The sequence below is a fragment of the Calonectris borealis genome, chromosome 3, assembly GCF_964195595.1.
Source record: "Calonectris borealis chromosome 3, bCalBor7.hap1.2, whole genome shotgun sequence".
Taxonomy (NCBI): Eukaryota; Metazoa; Chordata; class Aves; order Procellariiformes; family Procellariidae; genus Calonectris; species Calonectris borealis.
In genome coordinates, this window is record NC_134314.1 from 81,934,493 (window position 1) to 81,960,770 (window position 26,278).

Sequence of the window (26,278 nt, forward strand, 5' to 3'; positions counted from 1 at the left end):
GCCGCTCGGGATCAAACGTCCTTCCGCCCGCGGCCGCGCGGCAGCCATGGGGTCGCGGGAGCCGTGCCGCCGGCTGGAGGCGGTGCTCGGCGCCCTCTACGACCTGGGTGAGTGAACGGGGCCGTGCCACGGGCTGCCGGTGGTGCGGAGTGAGGCTGGGCCGGGCGCTGCGCCGAGGCCGGCGGCAGCGCGGCCTTCCCGGAGGGCCGGGGAAGGGAGGGGGCCGGGTGTGTTCACTCTGAAGCGGAGCGACGGCGGCCGCGCACAGCTGACCCGGGGCATGTGTTCCGGCACACAGGTGAGGAGCCCGGCGCTCGGGGCGCCGCAGAGAACAGCGAGGCGAGCGCAGCGGCGACGGAGGAGAGCCGGGGGCCGCAGCCGGCGGCGGGCAGTACCAGCGGGGCGGCGGGCAGGCGGCGCGGAGCCCGCGACTTCTTCGGGGAGCTGCGGGCCGAGCTGGGCACCGCCGCCATCCCGCCGCTCCCCGCCGCGCCGCCGGCGGTGGAGGTCGTCGTGTTCCGCGGGAGGAAGAGGAAGGGGCGGCCCACCCCCTCGGCAGCACCCACCGGCGGTGCCCAGGTAGGGCCGGGCCGGGCGGTGGGCGGGCTGCCGGGTGGTCTCCTCTGCCCCCGGCCCAACCTCTCCTGCAGGCGTGGGTGCCGCTGGCCCCTGGCAGCGGCCGTCCTGTAGCGGCGCGCTCCCCCGGCACGGCACCAATACCGATGAACAGAGCTCAGCTTTTCAAAGCACAGATGGTTTTTTTTTTAAAGCCATTCCGGCGACTTCACGCGAAGCGGGTACTGCACCGGGATGCCCCTTCCTGGTGACAGTGAAAAACAACCAAAACCCTCTGCATGTTTGGGGTTTTTTTGCTATCTCCACAGTTGCCACCATAAATTGTGAGATACCTTCCGTAATTCCGCCCCTCCCGTGCCTAGTTTCTTCCCTCTTGCTAATGCAGCTGCCTGTAAATCCGGGATCCTTCGGCGATCTGTATGCCCAGCTTGATGGCATCCAGTCCTGCTGATGCCCAACAGGGCTGCTGGCAGGGGCGGGCTGAAGCAGGGGTGGGGGCAGGACTTGAAGACTCTTTTTTTCCAATTTCAGAAGATCTCTGGATAAATATCCTGTATTTGAAATAGGTGTATCCCAACAAAATAAGTTGATCTGCAGATAGGACTGCCGATTCGGCAAGAAGTGAATGAAAAGGAAAGCAAAGCATCTTAGATGCTTCTCTGCCTAAGCATTTTGTGTGCCGCTCTATTCTTGCGAATAGGTGTGGATGTGAGGTGCCAAAGCTTCCTTCTCTTCTCTGGCATCACAGCAGCACTTGGCTGTTCACAAGCAGCGTGCATCTTGGAGGACCAGCTTTGGGTGGTCGATGGGGGAAGGCACGACAGCATTAGATCTCAGTCCTCTGGTTTGGTTTGTGGGTGCTAAATTCCCTTGTGCTACTAAAAACTGTAGCTGAGTTGCTTCAACAGAGAGGCCCGCATTAGGCTTGGCTGGAAGCAGAGCTGCCTTCCATGCTGATGCTCGCTGGTTGGTCTCCAGATCTTATAGGTTCTCTGGTTGTTTTCTTTGAGTCGTGTTTATGACCATAACATGAGAAGCCCAATTCTAAAGTAAGCTCTGATGGGCCAACACATGGCTGTCTTGAATTCAGAGAGACTTACTGGTATCTGGAGTTTGAGTGCTTGGAATTGGGAAGTTCGAGAGACTGACCAAGTAATGGGTTGAATGCATAAACTTTTGTGCTTTTTCCGGCATGTTTTACTCTGAAAATGATTTTTATTTTCTCCTGCTTTTTACAACTTAAGTTTTTCTGCCCAAAAAGACTGATGTTAGACTTGTTAGTAAAATGCTCTGAAAATAACCAGGGTTTTTTTTTCCGGCTGAAATGGACAATTTTTGTACAGAAGCTTTTGCAGAGTTGAGAGAAGTTTGGGTTTGGCTCTGGTGGATGCAGAGGGAAGCCCTAATGTAACCCTGGGACCTGAACTCATGACTCAATGTGACTTAACATTCTGGAGATGTGAAAAAGAAATGCATTAAAAGCATTCAGGTTCAGTTTAAATACATATGTATTACTTCTGCTTCCTCAGAAGGGATAGAGTGCCCCTGAGAGTAAACAGGGAAAGATAAGGGGATGCTACTCTTGAACAGACCGCAGTTTCCCTGCCAGTGCCGCCTACTTGCGTCAGCACGCTTGGGAGTGGACAGAGCATCCGCTCAGAGAGGTGGTTCAGCATGTCCTCCCCGAAATCAGGAGTTGGACGCAAACTAAAATAACCCTGGGAGATTTGTTGCTGCTCTGAAGTGTCCCATGTGGGACGCTCCCGTAGCGAGCAGGCGTGGAGTTCTCCCTGGGGATTTTGCGCTGCTTTTTTTTTTTTCCTCGGATACAATCTGTGCCCCCTGCAGAGTTCCCCTCCAAACTGAGAACTGCTGATGGAAGATCTCTGTGTAAATCGCAGAGTAGAAAAGATATAGTTTTCACTGATCTCATTTTGAGCAAGTAGTTTTTCTAAACAGCGTTAAGTGGTGTCTGCTGTTTGCTGACAGTGCTTCCTTTGGAGTTGTTTCTCTTGCATTAGTTAAGCTGGATATATGCACTAACATATGTCTATGCAGTTACAAATTAAGCTTGTTCTGCGTGTTGCCACCAGCTATCGGTACATGCAATATTACCACTGTGCTCTCTGTCTCAAACAAAATGACTTAAAGTTCATGTCCTATCCTGCATTAGCAGTTTGGTATGGATTTGGAAATGGGAATATGCGTGATGCATAGCTCACATGTGATAGTTTTTCTCTTATAAAATGTGATTTATACTTGAAGGCATAAAAATTAATTGCAGCTAATAACATCTTTCTGAATTATGAAACTCCTTGTAAGTGTTAGCAGATGATCCAGGCAAGAAAATGCCGGACAAAGCTATGTGTACTGTGCTATAAATTATGCAAGGTTGTTCCAGTAAGACCCTATAATATCCACATATTAAAAATGCCGTTGAGACTGTCTGTTTTAATAAATCCAGGTAATAAAGCTAGAAAAATATACTGCTGGAAAACTGTATACTCTTCCCTACAACTCATTTTACATTTCGCTGCTTTCCAAAAAACTATCACAGTCAACATTTCAACTGGTGTTACTTGCTATATTAATTTGAAATGTTTTATTTTGTTTATAGACCAAAATATTGGATGAAGAGAAAAATGTGAATGAACAAGAATTTAACTTCGAAAAAGTAAGTCAGCAGGACCTATCTAATCTCACTATTTTAGTTTGCAGGTGTGTATATTTATATGCTTGGGAAAGCTACGGTGGGAAACGCTTCCAGAAAAGATTCTCTCTTGTAGGTGAGGATTTTCTAATAGGTAATTTTGGCTGCATGCCATGCCAAAGGAGGAGCATGCTGGCTGTTGTCAACTGCTCTGTGTGAAGAGAGGTGTGTTACAACTCTGTGGCCTTTCTTTCTGATCTTTTGGTGAGAATTTGAGGAGGATCACTGTATGTTGGCTGTGTAAAGCTATGTGAGTACCCATAATGTATAGCATAGCTCTTTCAGGCCCATGGTGGTAATCTTGGATTTCTGATCTCACGTGTGAGGGGGGAAAAAAGCATATTGGCATCTATTTTGGAAACAGCAGATTACTTTTTTCCATTTATTTTTTTGTTCTCATCTGTTCTTATATGAGCATAAGTAGCATTGGCCTTCTTAGATACTGATTTGTTTACAGATCTCTGCAAGTTGTTTGATATGCTTGATCTTTGCTCAGGGACATGCTGTGATCCAGTGAAGTCTCTCACTAGAGATTCCGTGTGGTGCTCCGTACTGCTGAAAACAGCGGGGATTTAATCGCTGCCTTTAAAAAGATTATAAGTTCGCCACTGGTTTTGCCAGGGTATTCTTGTGTAGCGTCAACTATACATATGCGTGTAGTCAAACCACTTCACCATCTGTCCATCCATGTTTCTCAGTGGTTAAGTGCTCTGCAGCCAAGGAATGAAGACGCTCTGTAAACATTGGGTGCTGTGGGTAATACATTTCGTTGTTCTTTGTGCAGCACGGCATGATTCATTTTTATACAGAGGAGATCCGTTCCATGTCTTGTTTTCTGTGAAATGAGGAGAATCGAAAATTGTCCCCCTGGCAGTCCTCACCATCCATAGATTAGATGGACAGTGGTTAACTGTTCTGCAGTACAGCTCCAAACTCAGTTAGTTTTGTTTTATAGCACCCTGATTTCAGGTATTAGCCAGGGTTTCTTTGGGAGTATGACTTTGTTGTGGTCTGTCGAGTGTTATTTTACAACAGGCTGGACAAATTACAAAATGCTGGCAATTTTCTGTAATGCTCTAGGCTCGTCTGGAAGTGCACAAGTTTGGAATCACTGGCTACAAGAAGCAGGAACAACGCATTTGGGAACAGGAGCGTGCTATCATGCTGGGAGCCAAGGTAATTGTCGCTTGGTTTGTGCTGGGTGGTCACCCAGCTGTTACAGTGCAGGAAAGCGGTAAAAAACACTGGGGGGGTTTGGCACTACTTTTTTAAAACACAAGATCTCCTGCCCTGACCCTCCTTCCACTTCATCCTTACTTTTACATTTTCTATTCTGTCTTGTCTGTTTTCTGTAGGTGTTTGGAAAATTAGTATGATTGTGTTATCAGAGATGTTGTATAGATGAAATACGATTGATTGGGGTGGAAAACAACATTTACTAATTTTTAATCAGGCCATTCAATACTAAATTGTTGGAGGGAGGGGCTTGCTTTTTAAAGCTTCACTCTCCCAGTGAGTTAAAGATGGAGAAAACTTTTCAGTTTTATTTATCATCAGTAGTGTGAAAGAAAAAATTAATTTTGTATGTCTTTTTTGGGGGGTGAGGGAGGGGTATGGGTTTTCTTTCTAGCTCAGTGTGTATGTGGAAACCTTGTAGGACTGATATGGAGCATAAACATCCCTCTCTACTGTCTCCACCAAGAAAGATAAGGTCTCTGTGTGTCCATCTTACATCCCTTAAGTCCCTTCCTCTCACTCAGAAGGAAATAAACCATTTCTAATGTTTCACCACCACTACCTGAGAAATATTGTCCATGCAAGTGTGTGAATATTTTTTGAACCTATTTGAAAATTTCGTCAGTGGTATCCCTCCCAATCTTTATTGCAGCCCCCCAAAAAGGAACATATGAACTACAAAACGTACCAAGAGAAAATGAAGGAGAAAAAAACAGCGAAGGATGATGACGATAAGGGAAAGGTTGGTGTGAAATTTTCTCTATACAAAGACAGCATGTAAAAGCTAGCCCAAGAGCCTGACAGATAATGCCTTAGGCGCAGGAGGAGTGCCCAAACTTGACACCTGCTGCTCCCCGTGGAGTGGGTTCCTGGCTCCAGCAGGACTAATCTCATCAGTAAAAGCTGGTTGTGTGCAGTATGAAGGGCACAGAGTTAGGCTTGTGTTGTGATGGGTTTCACTGCCTCATCCTTTGAGGCTGATAGACTGGTGACACAAAATCAGCAGGTTTTTTTTTTCCTTGCCTTTTAAGGGAAAAAAAATGGCCTTCAATTAAAGTTTGTTGCATGTTGTCTAACCACAGAGAGCCGGATCTTCAGCTGGTTTTATATCAGCACAATTCCATCTAGGATCTTGCTCATTGTTTAAAGCAAGGGTGGCGTTCCTGTTGCATCCATCCTCCAGCGCGGCCCATCTGGCTCCAAGCCTACTCCCTGCCTCCCCCTGGAGTCTTCTCGTGTAGGTGGGAGGAGGCTGCGGGGCGGCTAATTGCTCTATCAGCCTGTTTCCTGCCACCCTCTTTCCCAGGGGACCTGCTTCTCCTCCTCTGTCATGTGGCACAAAGTACATCCAGTGCATGACCAGACATGGTTGAAGCCTGTTATTTGACAGGTACGCTGTCAGGCGACTAGGCACACCTGCCTGGTAGCAAGTCCACCTTTTGATCCAAGGATCTGTCACATGCCCAAGAAGCAAGCCTCTCTCCTCATGCGGCCGGATTTGTGCCTCCTCACGTAGCAGGGGCAGCGCGTGGGTCATGGGAATGCTGTGCTTTCCATAAGGTGACAGGAGGGGCTCTGGGCACTCCTAGCGGTGCCTCCGTAAGGCGTTGGATCACTTGGCCTGTCAGAAGGTCTCCCAACCTGCTTTAAATGCCTGCTGCTCCATGAAGCAAAGGCTACCGCATGTTTTGTGCGCAGATGGTTGTTTAGCCAAGATGCTCTGTTCCTTCTCCATTAAAATATGTATCTTTAAAAACAGGAACATAAAGGTGATTCTCTTAAGAAGAAGAAGAAAGAACAGAAGGAGAGGTGAGCCGTTTTTAACGTGGTTAAAATTAACTTGCTTGACACTGTAAACCCCAGTCTCTTTCCCCTATGGAACTATGCACACCAGAAGTCATGCAGATCACAGTGGAAGGAACTTCTCCAACTACAGAAGAACTCAGTCACAAAATGGTGACGTTGCTCTGTGTCTAACAGTTTCAGAGGCTTTAGTTAACGCAGCTTAACTGAAAATCAGTTCTGCCCCAACATGTCTAAGACTGCAGCTGGAGGTGAGATGGATGGAAATCCCTGTGTGCAGACCCAGGATATGCCACTTACTCAGAGCATTTGCCCTGAGAAATAATTTCTGCAAAACAGAAGCTACAGTATACAGAGGCTTGAAAGGTGAAGTGGCATTCTTAATCATAGTGTAGCAGGTTCACTGAAATGTTCTCTTTATCTTCTTTCTCTATCCAGAAGTCTTCGTGTTTCTAAACTTTTAAAAATATAAATCATTCTGTAATGTGCTGCAAATTTTTAATGGCTATGCAGGTAATAAATGTTCTGGGGTCATTACCTGCTATGATTTGATACTCCGTAATACCAAACGCTGATTGCATAAATAGGTGACATTTTTCACCATATTAAACCTTTTCCTGAGTTTCTGTTGTTTCTCTTAATTCTTTTTTTATCTTTTCCTATTTCAGGAAGGCCAAAAGGAAGAAATCAGTGCCTAGCATTTGGCCTGCAGGACAAGTCGGAAAATTCAGAGATGGGACCTTGATTCTGCAAAGCTATGACATAAAGAAAATTAAATCATCGAAAGTTATCAAATGAACTTATAATACAGAGTGAAATGGACAATACGCGTAAGATAGAATTCACGTTGCTACCAACACAGACTTACAGAGCCTCTCGCCTTCCCACCATATCCTTTTTTTTTTTTTTACCTTATTTGTTGTTGCAGGATTTTCTATATTCCATTCTGCCTTGGGAAGAAGATGAGAATTTACCATTTTATAAATAAAAATAAGACTTTTTATTAAGAATGTTACACAGGCTATTTTTATTAGTCAATAAGTGCTAAAGAAAGCATTTCACCTTCCAGAATTGGCTATAAGTAAAATATTCATTTAATCCATTAATTAATGGATTAAAATATGTAGCTCTTTGTTTTCATCTGGAAGGAATATGGAAAAATTGCTTGAACCTGAAGTAGGTATTCTCAAACATTTATTGGGCATACATCTGTTTCTGTATCTTTATGAATTGTTAGTGGATAGTGGAATTGCACAACAGTTTTCCTGTCCAGCAAAACCTCTTAAGATTTCAAAATTACCTGCTTTGGAATGAAAAAGAGATTTTCTGAAGTTTTGTCCCAGGTAAGAGTTACAGACTCAACTTGTATATATCTGCAGAGATCTCCAAATAAGCACTGTTTCAAATGGTGGTTTGGTTGGTTTGTTTTTAAAAATAAAACCATGTAAGACTGAGCCAAATGAGGCATAGACACTCCATAGCCACTGGTTGTTCATGGTTAACTCATATTTGTTTTGATCAGTGTTCCCATGCCTCATAAGGCTTTTCTATCAAATCTTTGTCAAAACTGAAGTTTTAGTGCTGTTTGGATTTCAGCAATTTGATGTTTCTGAAAGAACAGTTTTGTCCTCTGTAGCTAAGGGTTTTTTTGTTTTTAAGGTTGTGTTTCCATTAGAAATGGCAATGGTTAGTAACCTTCCAAAAAATGGTTAGTAACCTTCCAAAATGTCCTCTCTGTTCTACCTCAAGCTAAAGGAACTTGAATATTTTAGGGGGAGGCAAAAATAAGGTTAACTGTTAAATGACGGAGGAAAAACTTCATGCTGTGTTGTTTATATGCAAGGTTATCTGGAGCTTGTGTGAACAGCTCTGGCAGTGAGGCAGGTGTATACGAGAAGGAAAACAGCCCTTACTGGAGAAACTTCTTCTAGGTGTACTGGTGAAATTCAGCGTACCCCTGCGGGCTGGGGAAGCGAAGCACGCTTCCTGGCTGCCGCCTGGGAGCCCGAGTACGGTGCTCTCTCATCTGCCTCAGCTTGCAGCTAGCAACAAGAACAGCAGCGTAGTCCTCTCCCCAAACAGCAGCATCGGAGGCTGCCCCCTTCACAGGATAGGAAAGTATTCTGGGGTGGGGAGGGCCACCCCACAGAAAGGGATGCTTTCTGGCGTGCTCCTTCCACCTTCCTTTCAGGTCCTGGAGAAGTGCCCTGCCAGCACAGAGAGGACTAAGAGGAGGCAGAGGGCCCGGAGGAAACGAGAACCAGGTAAAAAGCGGAAGGGAGTGTTTCTGGAGCCATGTGGGAAGAAGAGGGGCGTGCAGAGTCGGGTTGCTAAATACTGTTATCACATTTCAAAATTGCATAATTCAATTTCTTCTTATTCATTATTGCTTGCAGATTCAAACCAGAATTAACAATCCTATCTGTTTACAGACTTAGAGAAATGTCAAATCACGATTGCGTGTGGAGGTGTAATCACAAGCAGAATTGAGTACAGAGCATCGAGACTTGTTGAGGCAACAGATGGGCTTGGATGTTGTGGGATAACCTGTATTTTTAATTCCTAAGTTAATCCTTGAGCTTGGTTTTTCACTGCTCACTTCTAGATAAAGTTTTGTTCAGCTGGCTTTGGGTATAATGTATTGTGGGAGTTTATGTCCTCAATCAGCTTTGGCAATTTAAAGGGTTCACTTTCCACCTCCACAATTCCCAAAAGCTATTTAGGAGTGAAACTTGGTCAGAATGGAGTGTCTAATTTTTGCTGTCCTGATCTCAAGCTTGTAAGCTCTGTTAAAGAAGAGTGAAAAAAAGGTCTTAAAATAAAAAGTTGAAAACTAAAATGCCAAGATGAGAGTGGAACATGAAAGCTTGGGAGAAAAAAAAACAAAAATAAAAGCTTATTAAAAATTTTGCATTTTCTCACTCGTTTAACATCGGTGTGTAGACAGTGTGAAAAGTTTCTGTTACATGGCGATAGGTTGCTTTTTTATATCAAATCCCCAAGGTGATTTGAGCTGGTCATGCTACATCCTTGTAGGATGCTGTTATCGGATAAACGTGGTACATTGAGTCTTATTTTGTTACTAGATGCATTAACAAAGATGATAACAACCACCATCTGGCAAACAAAACTGTTGAGAACCTGTTACACACCTAGTGTTTCTCCTGACTGGCGTGTGTTATTAATTAACAGTAAGTGTATGTTAGGCAGCAAGCTGTGTTGCTTTTGGAGCAGGTAGTGATACACAAAATCCAGTGTTGATTGAATAACTGACTAATTATGGGCAAGGGAAAGCAGGGACCATCTTATTTTGCCCTCTACCTGCAGTCAAATAGAGGAATGAGGGATAAAGGAAGAAGGCAAGGATTTCTCCTTATCTGCTCTCTTTTGCATGCCTTTTCCTGTGACAGTTAGTTTTATTCTCATTTCCCCATATGCTAAAACAATTGTGATTATCTTTCCTCCCAGTCAAACCCTTTGCCATGGAGGAGTTGACACCAAGTTGTTGTCTCTTGCAGGGGAAAAAAAAAAGAAAGGCCACGACAGATGGTGTCTCCACACTCTTCTCTGTGCTTACTCCTGATTGTTTTAACCGGGTTTCTGTTTCTTACCCTGGTGCTGCTGTTAGTGTCTCGGCATGCTTTATTCTGCTTTATTAACAGACATCTATGAAGGTCGCACAGCTTTGCAGGGGCTGAGTGTGCTGCCTCTGTAGCATTGCTCAGTCCCTCACGAGGCATCTGCTTGATAGAGGCGTGCAGCTCCAAGACGATCATGGCATTTTAAACCATCTCACAAAGTTTTGTCTTTCCTGCCGTGACAAGCTTTCTGCCCAGTCTGACTTTTATGCTTACCCGAAGGATCCTACTAGTGTCACAGTTATTTCCAGGCTCTGCTTACTCCACTGTCAGAAATTTATGGAGAAATCACCCAAAGTGTCTAAGATGGGCTGGAGCTAAATAACACATCCCCAGGTACTCTATCACCAACACGAGCCGGAGCTAACGGAGTGGTGCTGGGAAAGAGAGGTGTTTCACGCCACTGAATCCAGGGTATGTCTGAAGTTGAGGCACAGGTGGTTGCTCTGACGGAGGACTCTTGGCTTTCTCCAGCTACCGGGTTATTCTTGACTGTGGTAACAAAGCAGGTATCAACATTAGAGTTAGGTGTGCATCCTGCGCAAATGCCTCATCTACATTCTGACATCCTATTTTTTAGAATAATTTGTAATAATAAATGGAGTACTGATGCTGAATTTGTTGGCAATGTTATAAGAATTTATTTAGAAACTGTAAAACAGCATAAACTCATATGTCAGGTTTTCCAAAAGGGTAGTAATAATAATAATAATACACAAAGTTTTTAGTCGGACCAAAAGACAAAAAGCAGATTGTTCCCAATTCAAAAAATACAAACATTTGCTACAGGTACAAAATTATAAAAAGTTTGTATTTTCCTCTTGATCTGGTGACAGACACATACAGCAGAGATGTATATTTCACCAGCTCCAAATTCATATAAGCTATGGGAAATGACAATAAAGAAAAAAACGTCGTGGTTAAGAAGAAAACACAGAAACAATTTCTTGTCTTTCATTTAACCAGAAGTGAACACCGTTATCTTATTCCTTTGCAGTTTTTTGGTTGCCAACATTTAAATTAGTGTTATTCATGCTTCATATAACAATCAGAAATAACAGCACGTTTACCTCATGCATTTATTTTTGATATTCATCACTAATGTCTTCTCACCATGCTACCTAGAAAGGTTAGTGTTTTTATTGACAACATTTAAGGGAGGTGGAGGATGAAGGAAAGCAATTGGGATCCAGGAATATTTCTATCTACTGCTTCACAGGAAAATGTTAGAAATCCTCCAATTAGCATAAAAAATAATTTTGTAATTAATTCCGCTTGGATCTGTTTGCAATAACAAATGTAACAAAAAGGTTGCTTAACAGAAGGGGAAAATGCTGCTGAGTGCCTCTGTCAGTAAAACGCACGTTTGTCTCCTGTATTGTGCAAAGATGCAGGAGCCCCGCACATTTAGTCTCTGTGGCTTCCATGTGGGCTTCTGCACGTAAGAAGACCAAGTGCGTCTCATTTATGATGGATTTGTGCTTCAGGCTGCCGCGTCAGCCGGTTGTGTGTGTGCAGCGTTCAGAGCGCTGGGCAGAGGAATCGCCAGAAATGTTGTCAGTAAAAACTAGAAGCAGCTCACTTTAAAAAAAAAAAAAAAAAAAAAAGACTCTCCATCTTTGTTTGGTAATTTTCAGTGACAAGTGCCCTTTACATTTGCAATGTGGTTGATTTGTTACCATAGCCTGTTGAAGGACTTTGAAACTGTAATCTCCCTTCCAAAGTTGATCTAGCCAAGATGCTTGGGGTTTTCATATTATCTTGCCTGGTTCAAAGTTGAATTCTTGACTTTGCTATTTAAGCAGAATGCTGCAAAGCTGGTAAGGCCTGAGATTAGGTCTAACAACTCTCTTTCCTCATCTTTCTGTTTGTGAGCAAAGGATGTACTAGATGGCACCAGAAAGCTGCTGTTACCAGGTTGTTGGTACTGTGCATCCCTTCTCGCAGGAACGGGTAATCTGAATTGGGGTCCAAAAATGCACCACCTCTTGTTGGCAGTCGCAAACACAGTGTTTTTCATACGGTGGTAGCGGCAGCTTAGCCTTGATCTCATCTCTTACCTTATTTAAGAAATATTATTATGTAAGAAAGAAAAAAAAGCTGCATCTCACATTTCTTCTTGCTCTAGAACAACTCAGGAACCAGAGTATTGGGTGCTCTCTGCCATCTTTACTAACTACGCTTTTGGAAAAAAAAAAACCCAGAATAAAAATAAAAGCTTACACAGCACTACGACAGAGCTCTATCACCAGCCAAGAACAAACTACGGCAATACACTATCATGGCATTATTTACAACACGATGGAACATTATGCATATAATAAATTACATTTAATACTTTTCCTCTTAAACTCTGATATATGTAAGCTCATGCTTTTTTAATTTTATTTATTTTGTTCAGTCCAATATATTTTTCTCTATGTATCTTAACTGAATAGGCAAGTATAGGAGGTGACAATGCTGTTTGCCTGTCTTTTCTATGTTTTTAGAAGCCAAATTGCTTTCCAAATTCATGATACATCACAGTATGCTACTGTCCTCACTGACATCTATTTTATAGCACGTACCTTTCCACGGCAGAAGTAGTAAGGGATTGTCAGCTAGGCCTGTGCTCATATTGACATTAAGCGTTATAAGAGATCTTCTTCTGAGCTCTTTTTGAGTTGAGAGAAAAGAAGGGATTGGAAACTGTGTAGCATTGTATGCCTTGGGAAATCCAGTAATGCTCCTGATGGCACACTTCTGTTTGTACCCACTAAACATAACAGGGAAATTTGCAGAGGAAAGAGCCAGGAAGAAGGCTCACAAAGGCTAAGGTTGGGGTTCACAGCGGTAGATGAAAACTGAGAGTCCCTTGTTGCTCTGCAGGACAGAAAGCTTGCCTGCTGTATTTATTTAGCAGCTGTGCGAAGATTCCAAATTGGTGTATGCAGAAGTCAAGCTTTGCTATGTTTATTAGAGGAGGGTTTGCTTGTTTGGGTTTGGTTTTGTTTTTTTTTTTTAAAACATTAGGTCAATTTACAGCTGCCTTGTGTGGGCTCTGTACCATAGTGGATGGGATTCATCCCAGTGCAAAAGGCTCTGCTCTCCCGCTTATAAGGAGCGGCCTGGCCTCTAGGAGCAGAAGAGTCCCACGAAAGGCAGGTCTCTGCGGGTCCAGGTGCTGGAGGAGCTTGGAGTCCCAGAGAGCTGCACAAATACCCCAAGGAATCAAAAGGAAGCAAGAACATCCAAAGTGGTCCCCTTGGGTATCATCTATGCTACTCTTCAGCCTCCTGGGTTCTCCCTGGACAGTCAGCAACACAGTTTCTGCAAGGACCATAGTACCAAAGGCTGACTCTCTCCTAGAGAAGGTATTTGCAAGAAACAAAAACTGGTATAAGAGATGCTGTAGATGAAGAACATGCGAACTGCTGGGTTTATACAAGATGGACCTCAGGGCAGTTACCTGCAGAGAAGCAAACTACCTCCAGCCTGAGCAGAGAGGTGGAAGTGCCCCACTTCTCCCCACTTGATGCTGTTCTGCAAAGGGAAAATTCTGCTCTGTCTATGTTCAGATGGCCACTGCCATCTGGATGCTCTGCATAAATATTCACGTGTGGAATAATTAGTTTCCTAATTATTTCCTAATTTCCAGTGTAATTCTAGCTACTTAAGCATTATTTCTGTTAATCAAACTACCAAAATGTATCCAGCTGAAGTCATGAGACTACGCTCTATTGGGGTAATTGGTTTATTGCTATGGGCCATGCCAAACCCAAGTCCTTGAACGTGTACACAACCAACACATACAACCACTTTGTTTAGTTTTTGACCTAAGTTAAATTAGTCTTACTGATGTAGGTTACCTACTTCTAACTGTATTCCTTTTATTTTATTTGCATTTCCTCTAGGTTAAAAAGGAGACTGTCCTTTTTAGGTAGCTAGTCTGTACCCTACTTTTATGGATGTTAGAATGTGTAGAGGATAACAAACGAGCTTCTCTACAGCTCTGAAGCATGTCCCTACCTAATGTCCATATTTCCATTAGAAATTAGTAACCTGTATCACTGACTGTGCTTTCCCCAAGGTATAACACACCAGGAACCGATACCAAAGCAACTATGAAAACCAAAACAGAGTACTGCAAACAATTCTAAAACCCATTCAGAATTAATTTTAAATATCTGTCAATGGTTGACGATTGGAAAGATGTAAATTCATTTGAGTTTCCTTCACAGAAGTTGGGAGTAAAGACAAAGGTTCAGTCCCAAAACAAACAACGCCCTTTTGTTTTTAATACAAGTGAAATTGAAGTGCCTTCTGTATTAAAATTATCACGGGATGTTTCCCAATATAAAAAACTATGTGCAACTTATGTACAGTATTCCATACACTGCTCTGACTGGCAATACCCAAAGCCGATGCTATGATGACAACTGTTGGGTTCATAGAGGAGCACACTCAAGAGGAAATTTGGGGTCCGGTAGCGTTCTAGCTGAGGTAGGTTAAAACAGACCCACTAATTAGAAAATCCTGCACGAGTTCATATGGTATTGAACGAAACCAAAAATTATAACACAGTTGGTCTCTGCTATTCTTTAAGAATATTCTTTAAGATGAGCGTAGCACAGTTATTCCAATGTCTACAAGTTTACTAATACAATCCGTTCCAGACTTTGAAGAAAGTACCGTTGCTTTCCTGCTTAAAAGCTTATGTCACATTTTCCCATCGTTGGTTTTATTTCCTATTTCGGTCTTGACATCACTGAAGGTGCACTGCTGTTCTGCAGGAGAGGTGGGCTACAGGATGCTTGGCTGGTTACAGGCAGCATGACGGCAGACTGCTTTTTGTCTGTGCAATAGCCCGGGACTGTTTCATTCTGGGCTGCCTCCCGCTCCCCACAACGGCTGCGAGATGGGACGACCCCAGGGAGGATCCTGGCCGCTCCGCCACAGGGAAGCCTTGCCATCGCTCAGCACTACCTGTGTGATGTGCTCCGGCCAGAGACCAGAAATGGACCCTGCAGCAGGATGCCTGGGGGCTGGCAGGCTGCCCGAAGGCAGGCCTGGGCTCTTTGTCCTGTGGCTGTGGTTTAATACAAGGCAGTAAGCTGGATTTTGGTTAGAATATTTGTTTTCAGGTTTAATAATTACATGTCTGATAACAATATGTGTGTGCGTATATGTATACTTGGAGAGGAAAATTTGTATAAGCAACAGGATTTAAAAAAAGGAAATAGTACATCGATGGGACTTAAGAGTTCATGCTTTTCTTGTTTGATAGCACCACACTTATGTAGGATTAGAGTGACAGAGTCCGAGATGTCATGGCCTCACACAGTCTGCTGCATCTTGTCCTTACGCATTGCCGCTGTACACACACACACTTGCATACGTGAACTGGGTTCGGAGGAAAAGAAGCACACACACAAATCAATGTGTTTTCTGACAACAGCATGCAGGTGACAGTGCCATGGCTGTGGGAAAAGTTCCCTGTCAGTCAGACTCCACTTGTCATGGGCAGCACCTGAAACTGCTGCTTGTTTTCATGGGAGATGCCAGACACAGGTAAGTCTTACACAAGATTTATGTCCCAATCCAGAAAAAATCTTAGGGATGGATTTCACATTAATGCTGTGAATCACTCTCACTCAAGTGCTTCATTAGGATCAAGACGTTAATTAGCTCACACTAATCTAATAGAAAATTAAGGCTTCTGATCTCAAAGCTACATTGGAACTACAGCTGCCCAGGGCTTATCAGGATCAAGGCTGGAAAGCAGCATTTCTCTATATGGGATACTTTGCATGTGCTACATTTAAATAAATCTTTTATCAATTCAATTCACAGGGATCTCCCCTGCACCATTTTTCAAGAGCTGTGCTGATAACCACAATCAGGTCTTCTGTATGTGATAGTCTCCACAATCACACCTAAATAACAAACACTAAAATGTATCTAGGATATTTTTCTCTCTACTTTTCGTATCTGAATTCTGCATGTATCACGGTGTTAGCTAAAATGAGCGCAACTATTACATGGCAGTGTTTGGAAACCAATCTTATTCTCGTTGAAGATAACGAGGTAAGTTTTGCCACTGAATTCTAGGGGAACGTTATCCCATTGCTTACTGCAGTCTAGAGGCAGAAGGAATAATTAATGGTCATTTGAGCCCCTGAATGTAATGGACAACCAGGATTCCTGAGCACACAGCCTCCACTTCAGCTGTCAAAACATATGCTTTCTTGATTTAAGGACTTCAGGTGGCAAGGGAATCCAGTTCACCTACTGGTAAATTGCTCCAACAGCTGAGTCCCTCAGTCTGAGTCTTACCCATTTTTTCTAGCATCCCCAGTATCTTTTAAGCACAAATACAGCCATGAGAGAGAAAATACACTCATTTAACATTTTGCTTTATAAATGTACGTGTGTGTGTGTGTGCACATGTGTGTACATACGTATGCAATGCAGTGTAGATATGTTCAGGTACCCATCTGCAATCGAGTGCCAGTTCAGTGGGTGTGCTTGCTATGGCTGTTAAATTACGAATGGAGTGGGGTAGCTGTAACCAGCGGATTATTCGGTGAGCAACACGCTGTACAATGTTTTAAGTCAGGGAAGGGAATGCTTTTTTACTGACTTACTGAAAAGTGCCAGATCACACCGAGAAAGCTTACGGAAGCCAGCACAGGGTCAGGCAGGGGCTTCATTAGTTGTTGGGCAACTTGGGCTGTTTTACACATTGTGGCACCTCCAGTCCCGTTTGCAGGGTCACCTGCACAAAGAAGAAGTAACAGGTAGATTCAAAACTGGGACGTCCTCAGCAGAAAGCATTCATGAAGGCCAAGAGCAAGTAAATGACAGGGGAAGGGCTGTGGGACTTTAGGTCCAGGTTTAAGTTATCAAGAATATTAATGGAGATGATACTGAGCCCCTGAAACAAACAAATCTCTTTTCCCCCTTCCCTCCTGAACATCCTGGGGTCTAGAAGCCAGGTGTCCGTATCTCCTTCCAAAATCCAGCCACCAGTTGTAGGTCTCCAGCAGTGCTGCTTGTTAGACACAAGGTGGACGGCGTCTGTGTGTGAGGGACCCCGAGTACTTCAGGACAGGGATCACACAGTGGAGCCCATGTACTAAATATAAGAAAATCCTTTTATCTTTGCTGTCCTGGAAGGACAGAGCACAGGACATTTTAGTGCTCCTTCTATAACCTGACAAGGCCAGGGTTCCCACACAGAGGTACCAGGGCACCATTCAACAGCAAACACAAGCTTAGCCTTAGAGTTACCCCCCGCCCCCTTGTCGGCCACGCTCTGCCTTAACTCAGTTGTGGTAAGAAATGTAAGCCAGGTGCTTAAAAGATGTAGGTAGCTAAAACTGAAGGGAGGTTGTGAGTAAAAATCTGTGTTGAATATAGCAGTGAGGTGCCCAGAGAAGTGCCTGTGTCTTCCATGTTGGTGCATCAAATACAATAAAGCTATGAAATCTTCTTGAAAGATTTGGATGCCACCAGTAACGAATGCTAAATGTTCATGTACTAATAAGGCCATGTGAGGTTCCTGGTTTCAGTTTGGGTGTTCTAAATGATAAGTGTTCCACCCTGGCTGCATTGGTCCTGCCTGACCTATGCTGACCTCCTTCAGTCCTCAGGCTCCTGAGTGTTTCTATAGGTTCTCCCTTACACTACATCCTGTTTCTAGCTATATGCAGTGGTCTTGAAGTAAAAATGCATTATATTTAAAGAGGGTTCCTCCAAGAGGAGATCCTCTTGAGAACAGAGAGCAATCTCCAAAATTCAGAAAGAGCAGGAATGATGCGCTGACTGGGTCCTCTCTGTTGCTCTAATTCTCTGACCTACAGTGTCTTTGCTCTCCTTACCGCTGTGCTGCTCACATTTCTGTCTTTTGCCAATGTTAATAATCTCCAAACATAAGATCTAAGAGGAATTAGGATACTCATGTTTTTTAGTCAAACTGGCAGAGGAAGCCTTAGCACCGCTGCTTTCCAAGTGGAGCGTTGCAGCAGAGTAAGTGTAGGAATTTGTGTGTGCAGGTACTTTTACTTGTTTTTACAGCATTGCTCCTCACATCTGTGAGGCAAGGCAGAAGGTCAAGTGCACAAAAAGTGTTAATAGCCCAGGTGTCAGTCTGAGAAGGAAAGAGCCCCTATCCATACTGACTACCTATAGATGGCGTTATCAGCCCCAGCAGCAATGGCCGGTACCATACATTCTCCTTTAGATGAGAAAGGTAAGTGGGACTGAACTGCAGAAGACTTACCTGGACGTTTCGATTGAGGCTCAGTGCAGGCATGAAGACACCCTCGACGTTTTCAAACGCTGGAGGCCCTTGCTGCTGCCCATTTATGTAAAAGGTCAGGTTGTGCTTGTTCAGATCCAGGAGAACGCCAACGGTGGCACCTTTAGAAACTCCTCCTTCAGTCCTAGGGTAAAAAGGGACCACGCTGTTGGGGAAGGCAGAGTGCTACGCCGCCGCTGCCCTCTCTAGGACACGGCAGTCTTACTGAGCAAAGGGAGAGTGGAGCAGCACGGTGAAATAATTATCCCCGCGGCGTTTGACCCACACCTTTATCTGAAGCTTCATTCATGGGAGCTTCATGGGAGGATCCTAAAGAGAAATTAGGTCCATCTCTCCTCCAACTGCAATCTAAGAGCTGAAAATGGGGTCCAGAGCTAACAGGTCCCCTCGGCTGATGAGAGACGGGGAGGTGAGCAGGTCAGGTCAGTACTGAGCAGGCGGGACAGGAGTCCTGGGGACACGGCTCCTCAGAGCATCCCTGCTATAGTGATGTGATGCACAGCGGGGAATGCAAAAGCGGAAAGCTGGTTTCCCAGGCGTTCATTTCTGTTAGCAGGCCGCCTCCTAACAGCTCCTGACTCCGACTTCCAGTTCGAGTACTTGTCTTGGCATCCCCTAAGGGGACCCAGCTTTCCAGAGACCAGGAAGCCAGCACAGGTACAAGAGATAGTGGTTTTGGGGAGGAAGGGAAGGTGGCGTTGGTTAGGGAACAGCGTAGCTCCCTGACTGACAAGGTGCTCAGCTATAGGGCTGGGAGCTGTTTCAAGTGTGCAGGCACGGTTACTAATACCAGCGATAATTGGTTGTGTCAGGAGCAGCTGCTGAGAGCTACCGCGGTATCGGAGCTTGCCAGGACGGACTCAGCCAGCCATTACACGCTTCAGCGATTTGACATTAATGCACTTTGATTTGGGGGTTAGTCAAACCCAGTATTACTTTGAAGAGCACTGAACAAAAAAAATCTACTAGATATGCAGATTGGCCACAGGCACTGCTACTCTGCTAATATCATGGGGGCTCTGCCATGGATTTACAGCCTGACACAATTTGTTCAGGGTAAATCAGATTTCAAATAATTTGCAGTAGGAGAGGAAGCAGCTGTCTTTTGTCCCACGCACTCCCCTCAGGCACACAACACTCACAAGATTAATGCAATTTTAACATAAAATTTATCACAATAGGTAGGCAAAACATCAAGAAAAGGCGGGGGGGGGGTGTGTCAAAATATGATTAGGAAGAATATGGTGCAGGGTAAAAAATTTTCATCTTGTCCACTAGGTGTCACACACTGGTTTCCTTTAGACTAAATGCGGCACATGGCCTTTCCTCTGAAGATAAAGGGAGTTTTACCTGTGACATAATAGTATAGAATACTATTCTGACTTCTCTATTTAAAGCTCTTCAATCAATAACAGTATAGCTGAGAATCACGAATTGGCTCTGAGATGTGTTAGATTTCAAACTTTACCGTTCTCAGGTTCCTTTTATTTGCTTTCTGGTCCTATAAGCATTAATATGTTTCTCTTTGAGCTCTTCTCCAAAACCATAAAGTAAATTATTTTCCAGCAAAAGTTAAGATGCTTACCTATCCTTAGTATCTCAGTATCTAGACTGTTTTTATTAAAAGCACTCAATCATAAAACTCACGATGAGATTGTGGGAAGCAACAGTACTACGATCTAGAGCTATTTACAAATAGATTACATTATTTTTTTCTCTGTTTAGGAGCAGCTTTGATTGTAGGGCACCGTGTTTTATATCCTGCAGTGTTTTAAAATAAATTTTATGACATCCTTTTAAATGACATTGATTCTCTTAGGGAAACAGAAACAGCAACTTTGCCTTTTTGAGATTATTATGCTCTTTCCTGTATGATAAGCTAATTTGCTTCTTGTGGGCTAATTAGCTGTGTGCTGCACAGTGACATTGAGTGACTCCTCGGCAGCCCCTGGGGACAGCCCCGCTGAAGAGGAGAGAGATGCTGCTGCAGAGCCCAGCCGAGGCGAGTGCAGGACCCAGCTCGGGCCCCTCCGGGAGCCACAGGGGCAGAGCAGAGGGATGGGGACCCTCTCCCTCCCTTGCTGCCGCAAGTCTCGCAGGGCTTCAGCAGGTAGATTGCCCCGTTCCTCGGCCGCCGCCTCCCCACAGTGAGCAACCAGCTCTGGCAGGACGAAGCCAGGGCAAAGGCAAGCAGGGGCACTTTGCTGTGCTCCCACCATGGAGGCTGGACTTCTTCTGGGGCTGAACAGCTGCTCTTCTCGAGCATCCCATAATTTCCCTGGGAACAGTACTTTGAGGATTCCAGAGCTTTTTGGACTACTGTCATAGTCTCTTTCTTTAGGAGGAGAGGTGGGAGAGTCAAAGTTTCATGAGCAAACTTATGCAAGGTATTTCCTCACTCTTCTGTACAACATTTAGACAGTATTACAGGATAATTTTTCTAATAAATGCCTTATTGCAATAAAAGGAGCCAGCTGGCTCAAGAGGCTCAAACTGATGTTGCTCTCTCCTGGTACCCTTCTGTGGCAGCATGTAAAAAAGCTGCTGCTTTACTGTAATGCATTTTTTAAACTACTTAATGACAGTTATACCATAGGCCCCTAGTAATCTGCAGGCCATGTAAAAGGGAAATACAACTGTTTGTTTATTACAATATTTCTTCAATAAATACTTCGCATTCATTAAATGATAATCCAGTTTTGAAGATATGCACCACTCTCTCATTATTTCCAGTAAATCCCGCTTCTCACACCTCTCTTCTCACAGTCCTGAACATTTTTATTTCTGTGTGCAATGGTAAGTCCTGAGCGTGGAAGTGCTGTGCGGAAGCCTGGAAGGTCGGAGTACAGATAGGGGAATTTGGCTGCCATGAAAAATGCCATTGCCTGGGGCAGTGGAGGCTGTTATTCTAAGATGCTTTCAGCAGCAGCTTGGACAATGTGCAGAATAGGACTGCATGGATTGGCTTGAGGAATTATTAAAAAATAAAGCTTAACAATTTGTGAATGCTTTAATAAACTGAAGAATTAGTTTAACTCTCCATTAACAGTATTTTAATCATAAGCTTTACAGTAACTTAACGACTTTACCATGTCTATTGTCAAGGACAGTATTTTTCATTCAATTATAACCCTTTTGTGTGACGAAAACCTAGTCTTGAGATCTCTGAAGTCAGTGAAGAGACTCTCCTGATTGCAGGGGGCTTTAAGACTACCCTCCAAATTCTCTAGATTTTGACGTCCCACTGTCTTTCAGCATAAAACATTTCAATGTGATTTCCGTCTCTTTCTTTACATAACCATGTAGTGGCTAGAGAATAGCCTGTAGCACCAGGTACTCCTGCTCTTGGGAACTTTGCCAAGGAACGGATCTATTGCAATGAATGCCGGTGCCTCTTAGCAATGGGCATACATCATCTCTGGTGTGAACTGATTACTTCCAGGAACAACAAGGCTGAAAGGTACCTCACAAAGCCATATCCCAGCCCTGAAGTGTTTTCTTAACCAGTTTGCTCAACCTGTTCTCAAAGGTTCCCTCTGGTTTTGATAGCATTAGAGTCTTCTGTTCATGCCTCTTCTAGCATTACAGAAGTCATGCTAGTTTTTAAGGATGTAGACAGGTTCAATTTTGCATGTTGTGAGTAAAAGGAACAGGAAAGTATTCTAAACATGACAGGTCCCATGAATAGGTCTTTGAAGCTCCACCTCAGCTTATCCTTGAAGCTAGTCATTTATTTACTGCCCTAATTTATTCTCATGAAGATTAGGAAGCATGAAATGATTACTAAGATGTAATCTCCATCACAATAACATCCAAGAGGATAAAAGCTGACAATAAATTTCCTTTGGACGGTGATACTGTGCTGCCATGCACTTGTCTCCAGTAGGGAAAAACAACTGTTTCCACAAGACTATTACAGCTAATGAGTTAAAAAACTGACCTACTTGACTGTCATGGTTAAAAATATAATGCCTAGACCTAATTTCATTGAAGCGCATGTGATTTCATAAGACTACATGCCCTTTACAAGTGTACTTCACCTGATCGGATATTCCATGGGTCTATCCATGCCTCGGATGTGCCTGCAAAGCCTTTGTGTTTTATCTAGTAAAAACTGGGAAACTACCATCGACAGAAAGCACTTTGTTCTCCTGTTTAAGCAGGATGATTGGAAATCCAAAGTGTTTCCATTGTTTGGCTTCCCAGAAAAAAGCTTTTGCTTAGCTCGTGTGTTGCTTGCCGGGAGGAGCATGCCAAGGACCAAATCCGTAAAATAGGTTTCTGGGACAGTAGTACACTGTTGCCAGAATGGTTGCCAGCTTTTTTCCAGAAAACATAAGGTGTTTCACAGAGCATTAAAATTAATACAGCTTAACATTACTTCCGCCCTAAATCAAAACAAGATATTAAAGGGACAGAGAACCTTTTGATATATTTATTATACTGATGTTATTTTACTCTATATTGTCTTAGGACATGATCTAAGGTCTTTGGACCCACGGAAAATATTCCAATTGACTTCAGATAGCTTTTGGTCCAGCTACAAGGTTCTTCCACCTGTCTGTAACGAACTGCAAAATCAAACTATGCTTCGAACAAAAATTCCCAGCAATTGCAGTACACTCACTTAAAATACATGTATGCTTTAAAGTATAAATGACTATTCAACAGGAGACATTACAACCAGCTTTAGGAAACAGTGAATGCTGGCATGAACTTACCTCTTTAAGAAAGTAATACCTGCATTTGAGCATTTTAAAAATCACTGCAAGCCTTTCTTTTAATCACTTGGTATAACAGAAACAATGCCTGAGCTAGTGAGTGTGGAAGACCTGCTGGGACGGTCAGTAAAAAACTAAGTAGAAATTGATTCCCGCTCCGCCACAGACCTGCTACGTATCCTTGGTCAGTCATTGTATTCGTACATCAATCTCCCATCGTGATAGAGTAGGTATACAAATACACCATTTTCCAAAATAAGCAAGGGACTTAGGATCCTGAATCACACTCTTCGGCGGAGATCTTCTCCAGGGTCTCAGTTCCCGTAGTACCCAGCTGACCTTCAGCTAGGGCTGACCCTCTCATGGCACACGGAGAGGGAGCAGTGCAGTTCTGCTCTGGCGATACCCCAGGGAGCTTCAAGCGAAGTTGACCATATCTCCCCTCCACCATTACGTCAAGGAAACACAGCCAGCACCAGGCAGAGGTAACTATCCTGAGCGCTGAAAGCCACGCAACCCTGTCAGCACAACACTGGATCTATGCAGATACACGTCGTCTCTGTGTGATCCGTCCCTGGAGGTTGCTTCGGTTAGAACATGTCTCCCCACCGCTCTGTTGCATAGAGCACACAGAGCCTCTGAGCGGTGGGAGAAAGAGGGGTTTGGTAACGATGGCTCAGGGGCATTCTGAAACCCTCCTTTGTGTAAGTTGGTTGTACTAGTCCAGACACTTTTCAAAGCTCTTCAGCACAATGGCTCAGTCGGACGGAAGCTGTCACTTAGCCCTCACTGCCAAACAGTCCCTTGTGTCCAGATCACCCTCGGTGTGACCTACAGCATTACCTCTAATCAGCTTTCAAGACTGGCAATAAACACCTGCATTTTGGACAGGCGATCACCAGTGCTTTGCCTAATTATTGTGCAACCCTGCAGCCAAGATTGCTCCTACGGAAGAGAATCAACCACCTTTCTCCCTGCGCTCCTCCTGCAATGACAGAGAAATCCTGCATCCCAGCACGCTGCGCTCCTGTCTGTGGACACCGTGGGTGGGACGTGCAATAACGGGCTTAAATCACAGCAGGGGGGATTTAGGCTAGATCTCAGGACAAAACTGCTAACAGTGAGGATAACAAACACCAACACAGATTGCTAAGGTGCAATCGCTGTCACTAGCGATTTTTAAGAAGGAATAAAATAACTACCTTTAGCAGGGAGATGGACTAGATGGCTTGCTGAGACCCCTCCCTCTGATGCAAAGCAGAAAAAACCATCAGTAATGAGAAAAGGATGCAAGTGGCGCTTACCGATTGGTGTGAGAATTGCAATGCATGAACCAGCTGCGGTTGTTGTCAACATACATGGCCCATGCCTTGTCGTCCTTGCCTAGCATCATGTCCTTGACGACGTTAATCCTGGCAATACCAAAGGCTGGATCCGGATGGTTGTCATACCGGTCCACATGCAGTTCCCAGTAATGCACGCCTTTGGAGAAGGCTGCTGTGCCAAGAACAACCCGGTCGTCGTAGCTGTTGCAGGTGGCAGTCTGGTTGTCATTCGACAGCACTATGTCTCTGTGAGCTGAGGAGGGGTCGAAGGTGAACCATGCCACTGTGGAAGGGGAAAAGGAAAGGCAGGATTATGGCAGAACGGGCTGTGTTCAAATGTTGACTGCTTTACTTCAATTAGGAGAACGAGATTCTGCCTTCCTAAAGACCCCACTGCACTTTCAGGTAATAAAGACAATCTTTCCTCGTTACTGCAGGCAGCTACACAAGATTGCTTTGAGCCGGTACCCTGCTGTTTTTCAGCTCAGAAGTGCCTTATATTATCTGTGCTTGTTCCTCTGAACGTAAGCTGCTAAGGGCAGTGACTTTCTGTTCTCACACAGTAACAAGAAAGTCATTGACAAAGGCTTCTCCATGATATGGAAACTGCTCACATAGGTGAATTGGTTCAGGATCGCCTTTAATGGAAATGGAGTTCCACTGCGTCCGTGCTGGTTAGGACTGACTTCACTAGTTTATCAAAGGGGAAGAAAAAAAGGAAAAAAAAAACAGAAAAAGCTCTTAAAGTATAAATATTTTATACTGGCCTATTTTGGCAACACAGCATAAAAGTGGAAGTGATAATAGCATGCACTTCTCGATTCATTACAATATCATTAACGAAGGTGAACTTCTTGTAATGCCCGTAAGGATGTCAAGTATAATTACAGAGGAACAAGCATGAATTCCCATCTCTGCATTATCAAACCTTGCTGTGAAATTGAAGCAGTAGTGAAGAAAAAGGCAAATTCCAAAGATATATGGAGAAGTGGAGACAAAGTGGCACAAAAATACCCTGTGTGTTGCATAACTGCTTCTGTATAGTAACGCAAATTATAATCTTAATTAGACCCCAGACTTCTACAGCCAAAGTTATTGCATGATTTGAAACCTGAAGTGCTACTGATAATGGAAAATCCCAAAAAGTGCTAGGCGGAGAGCTCAGTCCCTGTGCACACTCAGCTCCTGGCCTCTCCACTCAAATGATCCAAAAACTCCATGCTTGTAAGTGCCAAAGATATTAGTGGGTATAAAGGGATGCAAGCGTCCTGCCACCGAGACCTGCAGCTTTTCACTTAGAAATTGGCAAAAACCCAACTCACCATCCGACGTCTGTAAAATAACTGTCTTGCTGTAAGGACCAACTCCCGACGAGTTGAAAGCTTTGACTCTTGCATTATAGGTACTGTTGAAATGAAGGCCATCGATGGTGCAGAGAGTCTCCTTGCCAACATATACTTCCTAAGCATTCCAAAAAAAAAAAAAGGAGAGAGAGAAAGAGGGACATAGCTTAACTGTTCCTCTGTGCCTTGTGATCACACGTTAAGACTTTTATATATAAGCCACAAGTGAACAGCTTCTCATTGCTTCCCAGGATGTAGAAGTTACGCTGTTATAACGCGGACAGCCACAGCAGTGGAGACATGAAGGACAGTTAGCAGTGGAGACGCTAAGGTGAAGATGAAGCTGGAAGGGTACAGCAATAAAGGGCAACACAGAAAGATCTTAAATTTTATCCTCTTTTCCTAAATATTTACTCCAAAACACTATTTTGGATAGTAGTCCCAGTGTCTCACCCACTGTGGCCATTCTTATATTTATGTAGGACCAAAAAAGGGGGGCGTGGAAGAACAAAAAAACCAAGTAAGCACAGTTTTATTCTGTTGGAAAGGTTGTCTCATGCCTGTGTTAAAATATAATTTTGAAACCTGCAAACACAGAGCCAGAAGAAACTATCTCCTAAAGAT

General features: G+C 43.9%; 2 protein-coding genes and 1 long non-coding RNA gene across 12 annotated transcripts in view; 2 read left to right on the top strand and 1 right to left on the bottom strand.

The window, feature by feature from the left end:
- The first annotated feature begins 10 nt into the window (after positions 1-10).
- Positions 11-7,335, top strand: FSAF1 (40S small subunit processome assembly factor 1). 2 transcript variants are annotated; one of them, XM_075146383.1, is made up of 7 exons: positions 11-107; positions 299-579; positions 3,194-3,250; positions 4,367-4,462; positions 5,175-5,264; positions 6,282-6,331; positions 6,994-7,335. In XM_075146383.1, exons 1-7 carry the CDS (start codon positions 47-49, stop codon positions 7,121-7,123), a joined length of 765 nt encoding a protein of 254 aa, XP_075002484.1. In that variant the 5' UTR covers positions 11-46; the 3' UTR covers positions 7,124-7,335. The 2 variants fall into 2 exon arrangements, with proteins under 2 accessions (XP_075002484.1, XP_075002485.1); XM_075146384.1 differs by lacking the exon at positions 6,282-6,331.
- A 707-nt stretch (positions 7,336-8,042) lies between these two features.
- LOC142080625 (uncharacterized) lies at positions 8,043-9,860 on the top strand. The gene is made up of 2 exons (XR_012673068.1): positions 8,043-8,589; positions 8,758-9,860. It is a non-coding gene; the product is annotated as an uncharacterized LOC142080625 (long non-coding RNA).
- Positions 9,861-10,187: 327 nt separating this feature from the next.
- TRIM67 (tripartite motif containing 67) overlaps positions 10,188-26,278 on the bottom strand; it is a 41,339-nt gene continuing 25,248 nt past the window's right edge. For 3 of the 9 annotated variants that reach the window (XM_075146368.1, XM_075146367.1, XM_075146366.1), the window contains exons 7-10: positions 25,634-25,772; positions 24,291-24,594; positions 18,227-18,389; positions 10,188-16,720 (exon numbers count right to left, since the gene is read on the bottom strand). In XM_075146368.1, the coding sequence (XP_075002469.1) occupies positions 16,655-16,720; positions 18,227-18,389; positions 24,291-24,594; positions 25,634-25,772 (672 nt within the window). In that variant the 3' untranslated portion in view covers positions 10,188-16,654. Of the gene's footprint in view, positions 16,721-18,226; positions 18,390-24,290; positions 24,623-25,481; positions 25,773-26,278 lie in introns of all 9 variants that reach the window. The other 6 variants (XM_075146365.1, XM_075146363.1, XM_075146372.1 and 3 more) reach the window with 4 other exon arrangements.